This window comes from Chiloscyllium plagiosum, unplaced genomic scaffold (genome assembly GCF_037043375.1).
Source record: "Chiloscyllium plagiosum isolate Xiang-an unplaced genomic scaffold, Cpla_swu_hap1 HiC_scaffold_8, whole genome shotgun sequence".
Classification (NCBI taxonomy): domain Eukaryota; kingdom Metazoa; phylum Chordata; class Chondrichthyes; order Orectolobiformes; family Hemiscylliidae; genus Chiloscyllium; species Chiloscyllium plagiosum.
Window position 1 is genome coordinate 94,754,636 of NW_028270146.1, and position 14,877 is coordinate 94,769,512.

Here is a 14,877-nt window from a genome sequence, read left to right on the forward strand (position 1 = left end):
TGGCCTAACTCTATATGCCTGCGTTGAGCCCATGTTCCTTGATACCCTTATTTAATGAAATTTGTCTATCTCAGATTTAACTTTAACAATTGAATTAGCATCAACCGCCATTTGAGGAAGAGAGTTTGAAACCTCCTCTCCTCTTTCATGATCCTGGTATTGAAATCAGACATGGTATGGCTGGGAAGCTGTTCAATCTGAGAGAGCCAAGGTCTCCAAAAGCATTCTTCAGAGGTTGTGTTTGCTGAGAACTGTGCAAAGGCTGCCAGTTCAGAATCCAATATGCAATGTAGCATAGATTTATTCTCTAATAAATGCGATAATGTTAGCCTTGTATTCATAAGACCATTGGATATAGGAGCAGAATCGGGTCATTTGGCCCATCAACTCTGCTCTGCCATTTGACCATAATCAATTTATTTATAGAGTCATAGAGATGTACAGCACAGAAACAGACCCTTCGGTCCAACCTGTCCATGCCGACCAGATATCCCAACCCAATCTGGTCCCTCTAGCCAGCACCTGGCCCATATCCCTCCAAACCCTTCCTATTCATACACCCATCTAGCTGCCTTTTAAATGTTGTAATTGTACCAGCCTCCACCACTTCCTCTGGCAGTTCATTCCATACACACACCACTCTCTGTGTGAAAAAGTTGTCCCTCAGAATTCTTTTAAATTTTACTCCTCTCACCCTAAACCTATGCCCTCTAGTTCTAGACTCCTCCACCCCAGGGAAGAGACTTTGACCATTTATCCTATCCATGCCCCTCATGATTTTATAAACCTCGATAAGGTCACCCCTCAGCCTCTAATGCTCCAGGGAAAACAGTCCCAGTCTATTCAACCTCTCCCTTTAGCTCAAATCCTCCAATCCTGGCAACATCCTTGTAGATCTTTTCTGAACCCTTTCAAGTTTCACAACATCCTTCTGATAGGAAGGAGACCAGAATTGCACGCAATATTCCAACAGTGGCCTAACCAATGTCCTGTACAGCTGCAACATGATCTTCCAACTCCTGTACTCAATGCTCTGACCAATAAAGGAAAGCATACCAAATGCCTCCTTTACTATCCTATCTACCTGCGACTCCACTTTCAAGGAGCTATGAACCTGTACTCCAAGGTCTCTTTGTTCAGCAACACTCCCTAAGACCTTACCATTAAGTGTATAAGTCCTGCTAAGACTTGCTTTTCCAAAATGCAGCACCTCGCATTTATCTAAATTAAACTCCACCTGCCACTCTTCAGCCCTTTGGCCATCTGAGGTAACCTTCTTCGCTGTCCACTACACTTCCAATTTTGGTGTCATCTGCAAACTTACTAATTGTACTTCCTATGCTCACATCCAAATCATTTATATAAATGATGAAAAGTAGTGGACCCAGCACCGATCCTTGTGGCACTCCACTGGTCATAGGCCTCTCGTCTGAAAAATAACCCTCCACCACCACCCTCTGTCTTCTACCTTTGAGCCAGGTCTGTATCCAAATGGCTAGTTCTCCTTGTATTCCATGAGATCTAACCTTGCTAATCAGTCTCTCATGGGGAACCTTGTTGAATGCCTTACTGAAGTACATAGCGATCACATCTACTGCTCTGCCCACATCAATCCTCTTTGTTACTTCTTCAAAAAACTCAGTCAAGTTTGTGAGACATGATTTAGAACATAGAACATAGAACAATACAGCACAGAACAGGCCCTTCGGCCCACGATGTTGTGCCGAACATTTGTCCTAGCTTAAGCATCCATCCATGTACCTATCCAATTGCCGCTTAAAGGTCACCAATGATTCTGCCTCTGCCACTCCCACAGGCAGCGCATTCCATGCCCCCACCACTCTCTGGGTAAAGAACCTACCCCTGACATCCCCCCTATACCTTCCCATGCACAAAGCCGTGTTGACTATCCCTAATCAGTCCTTGCCTTTCCAAATACATATACAACCTGTCCTTCAGGATTCCCTCCAACAACTTGCCCACCAACGATGTCAGGCTCACGGCTCACTCTATAGCTCCCTGGCTTGTCCTTACCACCCTTCTTAAATAGTGGTACCACATTAGCCAACCTCCAGTCTTCTAGCACCTCGCACCTCACCTGTGACTATCGGTGATACAAATACCTCAGCAAGGGGCCCAGCAATCACTTCACTAACTTTCTACAGAGTTCTACGGTACACCTTTTCAGGTTCTGCGTTTCAAGACATCTAGCACTCCCTCCTCTGTAATATATACATGTTTCAAGATGTCACCATCTATTTCCCTACATTCTATCTCTTCCATATCCTTCTCCACAGTAAACACTGATGCAAAATACTTGTTTCGTATTTCCCCCATCTCCTGCCACTCCACACACAGGCTGCCTTGCTGATCTTTAAGAGACCCTATTCACTCCCTTGTTACCCTTTGTCCTTAATATATTTGTAAAAGCCCTTTGGATTCTCCTTAACTCTATTTGCCAACGCTATCTCATGTCCCCTTTTTGCCCTCCTGATTCCCCTCTTAAGTATACTCCTACTTCCTTTATACTCTTCTAAGGATTCACTCGATCTATCCTATCTATACCTGACATATGCTTCCTTCTTTTTCTTAACCAAACCCTCAATTTATTTATTCATCCAGCATTCCCTACACCTACCAGCCTTCCCTTTCACCCTGACAGGAATATACTTTCTCTGGATTCTTGTTATCTCATCTCTGAAGGCTTCCCATTTTCCAGCCATCCCTTTACCTGTGAACATCTGCCTCCAATCAGCTTTCGAAAGTTTGTGCGAACTTTAACTTTTAGATCTGGTCTATCCTTTTCCATCACTATTTTAAATCTAATAGAATTATGGTCGCTGGCCCCAAAGTGCTCCCCCACTGACACCTCAGTCACCTGTCCTGCCTTATTTCCCAAGAGTAGGTCAAGTTTTGCACCTTCTCTAATAGGTACAACCATATATTTAATCAGAAAATTTTCTTGCACACTCTTAACAAACTCCTCTCCATCTAACCCCTTAACACTATGGCAGTCCAAGTCTACGTTTGGAAAGTTAAAATCCCTGTTCGCCGAGCTGGGAATTTGTGTTGCAGACGTTTCGTCCCCTGTCTAGGTGACATCCTCAGTGCTTGGGATCTGGCATTGATCACAGAACCACTCCCTTTCTATCTTTCCTGTAGCATTTGTATCCTGGAACATCAAGCTGCTAGTCCTGTCCGTCCCTGAGCCATGTTTCTGTAATTGCTATGATATCCCAGTCCCATGTTCCTAACCATGCCCTGAGTTCATCTGCTTTCCCTGTTAGGCCTCTTGCATTGAAATAAATGCAGTTTAATTTATTAGTCCTACCTCGTCCCTGCCTGCCCTGACTGTTTGATTCACTTCTGTTCTCAACTGTACCAGTCTCAGATTGATCTCTTCCCTCACTATCTCCTTGGGTCCCACCCCCCTCCCCGCTCCCCCCCACCTTAATAGTTTAAATCATCCTGAGCAGCTCTCGCAAATCTCCCTGCCAGCATATTAGTCCCCTTCCAATTCAGGTGCAATCCATCCTTCTTGTACAGGTCACATCTACCCCAGAAGAGATTCCAATGACCCAAAACTGTGAATCCTTCTTCCATACGCCAGCTCCTCAACCATGCATTCATCTGCTCTATCCTCCTATTCCTGCCCTCACTCGCTCGCAGCACCAGGAGTAATTCAGATATTACTACTCTCGAGGATTTCCTCTTTAAATCCCTGCCCAACTCTCTGTAATCTCCCTTCAGAATCTCATCCTTTTCCCTTCTTATGTCATTGGTTCCAATGTGTGCAGTGACCTCCTGCTGGCCCCTCTTCCCCTTGAGAACATTCTGCACTCTCTGAGACATCCTTGATCCTGGCACCAGGGAGGCAACACGCCATTCTGATTGTTCACTGTCAGCCGCAGAAACGTCTGTCTGTGCCTTGGACTATAGAGTCCCCTAACACAAATGATCTCTTGGAACCCTCGTTGCATTAGAGCCAGTCTCGATACCAGAAACTTAGCTGTCCTTGCTGCATTCCCCTGAGAATCTATCACCCCCTACATTTTCCAAAACAGCATACTTATTTGAAATGGGGATAGCACCATCAGCCTACCTCTCTTTTCCTGGAGTTAACCCATCTATGTGACTGCATCTGCAACTTTTCTCCCTTCATATAACTGCCATCCATCACATCCCCTTGTTCTTGTAAATTCCTCATTGTCTCTAACTGTCACTCTAATCAATCCATTCGATCTGATAGGATTCGTAACCAATGGCATTTATTGCAGATATAATCCTCAGTAACCCACAAACTCTCCCTAAACTCCCACATCCTACAAGAAGAGCATATCACTCTACTAAAGGCCATTTTTGCTTCTTTCAATCTACAGACCCAGAAAATAGCATTGTTTTATTCCTCTATAAAACACTGCTCCAGGCTAACTTAATACTTTTGGCTTATATTTTTAAGTTTAATCAAGAGACATATCTTAATAAAAAATACTATTTCTTAACCCCATTCTTTTGCCTTCTTCCCATAGCCCTTGATCCCCTTACCAATCAAGAATTTGGTTTTAAATGCACTCAGTGACTTAGCCCTCTGTGTCAATGAGTTCTACAGGTTAACCACCCTCTGGCTGAAGAAATTCCTCCACCTCAGTCCCATGACTCTGAGGCTGTGCTGTCAGAACCTACCCTCTCCTAAGAGTGGAAACATCTCTACTTTATCCAGGTCTCTCAGTATTTTGTAAGTTCCAATCAGATCCCCCTCATCCTTCTAAACTCCATCGAGTATAGATCCAGAGTCCTCAACTGCTTCTGTTATGACAAGCTCTTCATCTTCAGGATCATTCTTGTAAACCTCTTCTGGACTCCCTCCAATGCCAGCACATTCTTTCTCCAGTACTGCTCACAATATTCCAAATGCAGTCTGATCAGAGCCTTATCCTGCTTCAGCAATACAGCTTTGCTTTTGTACTCTTGCCCTCTTGAAATGATCGCTAATATTACATTTGCCTTCCTCACTGCCAAGTGAACCTGCATCTTAACGTGAAAAGAAAATAGACTACATCTCTATTCTTTCGACCAAAGTGCATAACTTCACACTTTTCTGCATTGTATTTCATTGCCACTTACTTGCCCACTCTCCTAGCCTGTCCAAGCCCTTCACTAGCCTCCCCCACTTCCTCAGCGTTACCTGCCCCTCCATCTATTTTGTCATCTGTAAACCTAGCAACAATGCCCTCAGTTCTTTCATCCAGATCGTTAATGTATTACATGGATAGTTCTAACACTGACCCCTGTGAAACGCCACTAGTCACTGGCTGCCATCCTGAAAAAGACCCCTTTATTTCTACTCTCTGCCTTCTGTCAGTCAGCCTCTATTCATTGCCAGTACCTTGCCCCTAACACTATGGGCACTAATCTTATTCGGCACCCTCCTGTACATTGCCTTGTCAAAGACCTACTGGAAAGTCAAATAATCAAGTCCACTGGCTCTCCTCTTTAACTTGTTTGCTACCACCTCAAAGAATTCTAACAGATTTGTCAGACATGACCTTTCCTTAATGAAACCATACTGACTCAGCCATGTTTTACCGTGCCCTTCCAAATACTCTGCAAACTTATCCTTAATAATGGACTCCCAAATCTTACCAACAGCCGAGGTCATGCCAATCGACCTATAGTTTCCCATCTTCTGCCTCCCTCCCTTCTTAAACAGGGGTTTGCATTAGGATTTTCCAATCCATTGGAACTGTCCCTGACTCCAGTGATTGCTGAAAGATCACCATTCATGCCAGAACAAGCTGAGCACGAAGCAAACTGAAGAAATGTACCAGCCTGCTCTGGAAAAGCTCTATCTCAAGCCCAAAGTTTCAGACCATGGCCAAAATCTGTCACGAAGTTTGTCTATTAAGAAAACTTAGGGAGCAATAGTCCTGTACACTCTGCTGTAAGTGAGACACTTGGACTGTGTACCAGTTTCATGCCAAGAAGCCCAAACTCTTGCACTTTAGTTCCCTTCAAATTCTGCTGAAGGTTAGATGATAGAACCACCTGATACCAAGGGCTTGCCTGAGTAAGCGTGTCACACATCCACATCATGAGAAAGTCACAACAAATTTGAGCTGGTCATGTGGTCAGAATGCCTGACTTTCACTTACCAAAGCAATCTTCAAAGAAAGCTAGAGTCTGAGTGTGCTTTAAAGGAAGTCCAACAAGGATAATCTGACAGTTTCACTGAAGAGTTTGGATATCAACTTTTTTGAGTCCTGGTCAAAGCTTACAGGGTCACTGCATCTGGTATGACCAAATAAAAAAATGGTGCAGCCTCCTTTAAAAGCAAATGCGCAGAGAAGGCAGAGAGAAAACACGAGAGGAGGAATTTCTGACCCAGCAACTCGTCCAAAACTTAAACATCCAGAACCCTACAAAACACCCTAGCTGACACATGTGGTTATCTTTATCTTGAAGAAGAAAAGACCATACCTCATCACAATGTCTAATTATCTCGTAAATGACTCCACAACTCTGTCCAGTCTCCATGTTCATTCCTTTATTTTGAATCCCAGTGGATCAAACCTTAGCCCGGTCATTCCGACACCAAATTTTAATAGACCATGGAACATTCCATTCATCGTTGAAGACCATACGAAATAGGAGCGCCTAGAACCATTCAGTAGGATCAGGCTGATCCTTCACTCCTCACATCTGCCATCCCACCCTTTCCACGTGACCCTTGATTCTCCTGCTGATCAAGAATCTATCTCGCCTTAAAATATATACAAGGACTCTGCCTCACAACTCTCTGTAGCAAGAGGTTTCGAAAGACACTCAACCCCCAGTGAAGAAATTCTCCTCATCTCAGTCCTTTTTTTTATTAGATATTTTTATTAGAGATTTAACATTTTTACAAGTTTAGAAAAATAAACAAAACTCTCAAATACAAACATTGATATACAATTAAATCAAATATACAATAGCCAAAATTTAACAAAAGAAAAAATACCAAAAAAGAAAAAAAAGCAAAACTCAACTGTCTACTAATCTAACCTACAACTAACCAGAGTGTATATTTAAGTCTCTTACATGCTTGGAATGTGTTAACATCAAATGTAATAAAACCCGTATTCGTGTGGGATTCCTCTCCTAAGAGGCCCCGGACCAGCCAGGTTTGTAATCTCAATTAAATAAAAGCCCTTGTTAGGATAGCCGAGATATCTGTATTAATGTAATTCAAGAACGGCTGCCATATTTTATAAAATAATTTGGTCTTTCGGTGTACCATATTTGTAAGGAAGTCAAGGCGAATACATTCCATAATTAATCTGTGCCAATTTGAAAGTCCAGAGGTGCATAGGGGGATGTTTTATGTGAATTACCCTCATTTTGCTGCATTATATTCCAAGCCTTGATTGTATTTAGTATTATAGGGTTTTTACAGTGATCTGTAATGATTTTCCTCTTGTCTGAAAATAAAAGGTTAATAAGTGGGTATTTTACTTGAGAGGCCTCGATGTCCAACCAGATTGATTGTGGATCAGACAAGACTCAATCAGCTATATAACTTAATAGGGAATTTAACTGATATTTCCTAAAATCTGGGAAGTCCAATCCTCCCCTTGCCGGTGGAAGCTGTAGCTTCTTCAGCTTAATGAGGGGCCGTCTATGATTCCAGATAAAGGAACCCAGCCAGCCATATAATTTACGTAGAGCCAGCCTCGGCAGCATCACCGGAAGCATTCTCATAGGATATAGGAGACGGGGCAGGACATTCATTTTAATTAGTGCTATTCTACCCAACCAGGAAATTGGTAGGTCTCCCCATCGCTGGAGGTCCTGCCTTATCCTTTCCAGTAAATGCACAAAATTAGCCTTATACAACTGACCAAATACTGGGGTAATAAAAATGCCTAAATATAAGAAGTCCTCCAGGGATCAACAAAAGGGAAAAAGGGATCCGTCCGCTAAGCGGGGTATCATAGCAAGGCCACCCATTGGCATAGCCTCCGATTTTGATAAATTAATTTTATAGCCTGAGAATGCACTAAATGTATTGATAACTTGGATTAGGCGAGGTATGGACATCAGAGGGTTTCTGAGGAACAGAAGAAAATCATCTGCATAAAGGGTAATTTTATGTTTACCTGTACCAATCCTTGGGGCCACTATATTAGGATCAGCTCGTATAGCTTCTGCTAGTGGTTCAATTATTAGCGTGAATAACAATGGCGAGAGGGGACATCCCTGACGGCAGCCCCTACCCACACTGAAGCTATCCGAACCTAATCCATTAGTAACCACAACTGCTTTGGGATCACTATACAATGTTGAGACCCATTTGGTAAACACCTGTCCAACTCCAAACCTTTCCAATGTGTAAAACAAATATGACCATTCGATCCTATCAAATGCCTTTTCCGCGTCTAATGAAACCACTACTCCTGGTATCTTTCCCTGATGACAGGCTTGAATCATATTCAAAACCCTTCTAATATTATTGGATGACCTACGGTTAATAAACCCCGTCTGATCCTCCTTTATAATATGTGGCAGTACCCTTTCTAGTCTTAATGCTAACGTTTTAGAAAGGATTTTAAAATCTACATTTAGTAAGGATATTGGTCTGTATGACATACAATCTTCTGGATCCTTTCCTTTTTTAAGGATAAGAGAGTTATTTGCCTCTTTCAGCGAAGGCGGGAGACAGCCCTGACTATATGCATAGTTATACATGTCCATAAGTGGACCAGCCAATATTTCTGTAAATTCTTTATAGAATTCAGCTTGAAAACCATCTGGGCCCGGTGCCTTACTGCTCTGAAGTTGCCTAATTGCATCAAATATTTCTTGAACTGGTAGAGGCGCATTTAGGACCGATACCTGTTCCGGAGTTAGGCCCCGAGAGGTCAAATTTTTAAAAAATGACTGCATCCTCCTCGTCCTGTCTTCACAATCCTGCGATTTATATAACTCAGAATAAAATTCTCGTCCTGTCTTCACAATCCTGCGATTTATATAACTCAGAATAAAATTCTCTAAAGGTCGCATTAATCTTTTTATGATCATGAGTCAAAATACCTGTACTTTCCTTGATAGACGTGATAGTCTGAGGGGCCTTTTTTTTCTTTGCAAGAAATGCTAAGTATCTACCCGGTTTGTCGCCATATTCATATAACCTTTGTTTTGCAAATAATATTTCCCTCTTAGCTGTTTGAGTAAGCGTAGTGGTTAGAGCTGTCCTAAGAGCCGTAATCCTTTGCAATTTAATAATAGAAGGTCTATCAGTGTATGCTGTTTCAGCTGCTTTTAAGGGAGCTTCAAGCAGACGCTGTTGTTCTCCCTTTAATTTCTTCTGGGTCGCTGAGTAGGAGATGATCAAACCTCGCATGTAAGCTTTGATGGTCTCCCACATCATTGATGGGTTGCTAGCCGTACCTGAATTAATTTCTAAAAAAGTTTTAAATTCTTGAGAGAAGTACTTTACAAATTTACTATCTTTCATTAGGAAGGGGTCCATACGCCAATGCCGAGGGGATGTCCCATTGTTCCTCGCCTTAGTTTTCATATATACAACAGCGTGGTCGGAAATTGCTATACTACCTATTTTACAGGATGATATGGAATTTTAAAAAATCGAGGGGGCAAAAAACATATCAATTCTGGTATGACATTTATGTGGATTGGAGTAGAAAGAAAAATCTCTGCCCTGTGGATGAAGACATCTCCATACATCTTCTAATCCTAATTCTTTATTCAGATCCACCAATTGTCTAGATCTGGGAGATACTCCTGCAGTACTCTTGGGAATCCTATCTATTTCCGGATCCATAATACAATTAAAGTCTCCCCCTATAATTGTATGACGGGCACCAAAAGCCATCAATTTTGAAAAGGCTTCCGTTATAAATTTAAAGGGGTGTGCCGGGGGGCAGTACAAATTTAAAATCCCATATTCCTCTCCATTTATGAGGGCTTTAATCAAGATATATCGTCCAGATTCGTCTTTTATCTGATTTAGGATTTTGAAAGGGAAATTCTTCCGAACAAGAATAACAACTCCCCTGCTTTTTGAGCTAACAGAAGAAAAAAAGGCCTGATCAAATCCACCCTGTCATAATTTCAAGTGTTCTTTATCCGACAGGTGTGTCTCCTGTAGGAGAGCTATATCAACTCTTTTTTTCTTAAGATTTGATAATATTTTCTTCCTTTTGACTGGCGAATTACTCCCCTTGACATTCCAGGTGCACCACTTAACCGACTGATCAACCATAATCATCTGGGAAAATCCGAGACCCCTCGGGAGGGGAAACCCTATCCAGAACATCCCGAGCATAGAACATGTAAAATTTACAAAAGTACAGGCTCTCTAATACACTCACAACAGTATAATAAAAAACTATGTCTAAATAATAAAAAAAAATAAAACGTATCTAAGTGGAGATTTTCCTCCTTGTTCCCAGGATGTGTCACTTCCTTTCCAAAAGTCCATCATATCCTCTCCCAACCAATGCCCCACACTTGACCCAGGCGCTCCTCAATAAAATGAGGAGAATTCAGATATAATACAAAGCTAGAGTTAACAGTGAGCACCCTACCCCCCCCCATACCAACACCTGGATATATTTGGTAACGTTAATACCATATATAAACATATAACTATAAAATTACAACCTCAACAAATAATAATTAAATATAATAATACAAAATAATAAGGGAAAAACAACCCCGCTCCTAAAGACAGAGGTAAAATAGAATAAGGTAACCACCTCCCCCCACCAACACTAACCAAACCCCCCGGCTTATATATACACACACATACATACACATACATACATACAAAAAATATATATATACACACATATACATACATACCCACATATATACATAAAATAATAAAAGAAAACAACCCCAAGGGGGGGGGAGAAAATCAAATCCCTCTCCCCACCCCCCATGATAGTATTAAACAGTAAGGTAAGAAAAAAAAGGGGGGGGATATAAACCAAAGCGGGGGGAAAGGCAAACCAACATCCATTATCTCTTACAATTTATCTAAGAGAGTCCAAGAATTCCTTAGCCTTTTCTGGCGATCCGAAGTTATACACGGATCCTTCATGGTTAAAGCGTAGCGTCGCTGGGTAGCGTAAGGAGTACTGAATATTTAAGTCCCTTAAACGCTTCTTCGCCTCGTCGAATGCCTTCCTCTTTTTGACCAGAGCTGTGGAAAAGTCCTGGAATAACATGATTTTGGATCCTTTATAGATCATAGCTTGGGGATCTTTTCCAAGATTTCTAGAAGCTTCTAGGAGTATCTGCCTCTTCCTATAGCTCTGCAGCCGGAACATGACCGGGCGTCGGCGCTGGTTCGAGCCGGGCCCGCGTATTGCGAACCGGTAGGCCCATTCCACCCTTACCTGGCCTGATCCAGCCTCCAGATTTAAAAGCTGTGGCAGCCACTGCTCGAGGAATGCTGTAAGCTGGCCTTCCTCTTCCCGTTTGGGAAGGCCCAGCAAACGAATATTTTTTCGACGACCTCGATCATCGAGGTCATCAATACGATTCTCTAAGGTCAGACTCGCTGTTCGAGAGTCCGGACCTGATCCACGGCCGATTGCGCTGTAGTTTCGAAGGTCGCGGCCTTTAACTCCGCCCCTCCAACTCGGCGCTCGATTTCCTGGATGTCTCGGTCGTGCTTTTGCAGCGCGGCCGAGAGTGAGTCCCATCGATTTCGGGATTCTTCGATAAAAGTGTTGATCTTCGCATCCTGTTTGGAGGTCATTTCTGCAAGGCTTGTCACTGTAGGTAAGTCCCCCGGGGCGGCTGTGGACGCCTCAGCTGCAGCTGGAGAGGGTGGGGGAGGGGTTCCTGCTTGCTGAGAGCTGCGGGGTCCCTTCCCTTTGGTCATTTTTACTAAATATTAGATTGTTTAAATGTAATACTAAGCAACTAATTAAATTAAACAGCTATTATAAATGATTTGGTGAGTGTGGTGGGGGTGGGTGACCCACTTTACCCAAGTCTTGGGAGGAGCACTATAGACTCAGACTTGCTGGGTCGCCGCCATCTTGGATCCCCCCCTCATCTCAGTCTTAAATTGGCACCCTTTGATTGTGGGACTATGTCCTCTGATCCTAGACTGCCCGTGTGGGGAAACATCCTCTCAGCATTTACCCTGTCAAGCCCCTTAAGAATCCTGTATGTTTCAATGAGATCATCTCCCGGTAATCTAAACTACAGTGAGTACAATCCCAACTTGTTTAGCCTTTGCTCATAAAATAATCCCTCCATCCTGTGATTTTTTTTAAAAAATCCATAAGCGCTCTTGCACACAACTGAACATGTTTTTTTCCCTCATTACCAAATCACCTGTGGGAATTTTTCCATCTATTCACCACCACCAATAAATTGCTGCTGTTTCCAGTTGAATAATTTACGTGCAAAGTCTGTTAAGGGCAATGCAGATCATCAAAGGTGAAGAGGAGGGGGCCGAATCAAATGAGTTGGAAGGAGGTGACTTGCTTTTCATATAATTATGTCATATGGGGAAGGGGATTAAATTAAAATGGAGTTGGAGAGGGAAATTAAGCACAACAACCACCCCCTACCCTGCAGTTCCCTCTTCTGTCTAAAGCCTTTGAGGATGTTAGTTGACATCCTAGTACTAATGTAGCTGTGGAAGAGGGGCAGGCAGACAGGAACTATGAACCTCTCCATGCCCTCCTGCCTGAACTTGTTGATGGCTACTTGGACCAGACCCAGGAGCAAGCCCACGAGGGGATCCTCTGACATCCATAAGGGGTGCAGTCTCTCACAACCAACAGACACTAGGTTCGTGGACTGCACAACTTCACAAAATAAACAGTCCATGAGCCACCTCAGTCTATACCTGCACTGGATTGGTGCGTTCAGCACCCTCCAACCCAGGCCACCAATAGAAAGTGGGAGACTCCTGCATAGAAAGTTCTCCACTGGAGCCTTCACCATCCAGTGGTAAAATGAAACACCACGGTGTATCCAGGTGGTAGATAAAGGAGAAGACTTGGATGGTGAGCATCTCCTCATTCACACCCATTCAGTTAGATCATAACAGGACAAACTCCTTTCTGTTTACTGCCTGTTTAGAACTTCAATGGAAATACCACTTCCTGTTCATCTTCAATTTTTTTTACTGTTAAGTGCTGTGCCTGTAGTCAGTTGTTGACTGATTCAATAGTCTATTGTGTGCAACATCAGAAACCTCTCCAAAGAATGATATTTCATTGTAAACCATTCCTTTGTGCTTTCCCCTCATATTGGCCCCTCATTTTGTATCGTTCCGAGCTTGATGGCACCAACTCTTGCTGGTTTATTCCCCATAGAAAGCCTCACAAGGGTTCAGTCAGCATATCTGACTGAACCCTTCCCTCACCTGATGTCCTTCTCCAGAGGAGATAACTGAATGACCACTGAGTGTGGGAACTCTGCTTCACTTTTCACCCCTCCATGGGTGCAAAGGCCTCGTGAGATCAGCACGATTAGGAATCAAACCTATGACCCTCTTACCTAGCAAGCCAATACGGAGCTGTACACAACAACTGGAATTTGCAGGAATTTAAATCAAGAGTCTCCAATGTGAATGCCTGATATTTGAGCTTAACTGTAACATTTCTGAGGCCTGGGTTCCTCTCTAACAAATACTTTATGCTGACATTCCAATGCATTAATGAGAAACTGTTGCATTGTCCGAGTGCTATACATCAATTGATATTTTAAACTGATGCCTTATTTACCTATTCTGGTGAGCATTAAAGGTCCCATTATATAAATGGAAATGGTCTGATATCCTCGCTCAATCAACACTAGCAGGGAAGAGATGACCTGATTCTGCATTTTAAGACTGATTTTGATTTGCATAATAAATACCATGTTTACTTGCATCATAACAAATCTGTCATTTGTTGTGTGGTGCAGTTGGAGAGACAATAAGGCAAATACAATTGTTCCTCAAGTGGTAGTCTGGCTTAATTTAATTGGCACCTACTCTGTTTTTATGTAACTAATGACTACTTCCCCTCTCCCCAAAATCAGGTGCCCTGGATTCCTCTTGACCCCTTGAATCCTGATCTCAGTCATTATCCTGAATATTCTCATGCAAGGCCTCTCCACTGCACAGTGAGAGCAGGTGAAATGCTGTACCTGCCTTCTCTATGGTTCCATCATGTCCAGCAGTCACATGGCTGCATAGCAGGTACAGTATCAATGGGACTTGTCACAGAGGGTGAAAGATAGACATCAGACATTGACCCATCGTGAGTTAATGAACACTACATAGGGTGCTGCATAGCAGAAATGTTCTGATTAGTGAAAGCAAACTAGATCCACCTGGGGGCAGAGACAGGTAAGAAAAAGAAAATGGCAGAGTCATGAAGTAAACACATGATCTGTCTTTATGGCAGAACACTCAAAGCATGCTAGGAATAATGGGGAACCAAAGTCGAGTGAGAATGAGTACAAAAGTTATAGGGAACTTGATGGGACTCAGTGGCATATGCATTGTGGCACTTGCATCCAAGGGTTTTAAAAGAGGTGTATGTATAAATAATAGATACATTGGTTTTAATTTTCAGCAATTCCTTAGATTCCCAAAGATTGGAAAGAGTTAGAGGGAAAACAGGGAACCTTAGGCCAGTTAGCCTGACATCAATAGTAGCTGAAATGCTGGAGTCAATTGTTAGGGATGTGGTAACAGGGCACTTTCCATTTTTAATCTTCATTCATGGGATGCGGGCATTGTTGACTGGGCCAGCATTCATTGCACACCCCTAGTTGCCCTTAAGAAGGGGTGAGCTGTCTCCTTGAAATCCTGCAAACTATTAGGGGTCAATAGACCCACAATGATGTTAAGGAGAA

General features: G+C 42.7%; 2 protein-coding genes across 2 annotated transcripts in view; both read left to right on the forward strand.

The window, feature by feature from the left end:
* The window catches only part of jmjd7 (jumonji domain containing 7), a 35,060-nt gene that overhangs the window by 17,961 nt on the left and 2,222 nt on the right, over nucleotides 1-14,877 (forward strand). Inside the window, exon 6 of the mRNA XM_087990121.1 lies at nucleotides 14,056-14,215. Coding sequence (XP_087846247.1) covers nucleotides 14,056-14,215 — 160 coding nt within the window. The remainder of the gene's footprint in view (nucleotides 1-14,055; nucleotides 14,216-14,877) is intronic.
* ivd (isovaleryl-CoA dehydrogenase) overlaps nucleotides 1-14,877 on the forward strand; it is a 104,382-nt gene that overhangs the window by 12,538 nt on the left and 76,967 nt on the right. The window lies entirely within an intron of this gene.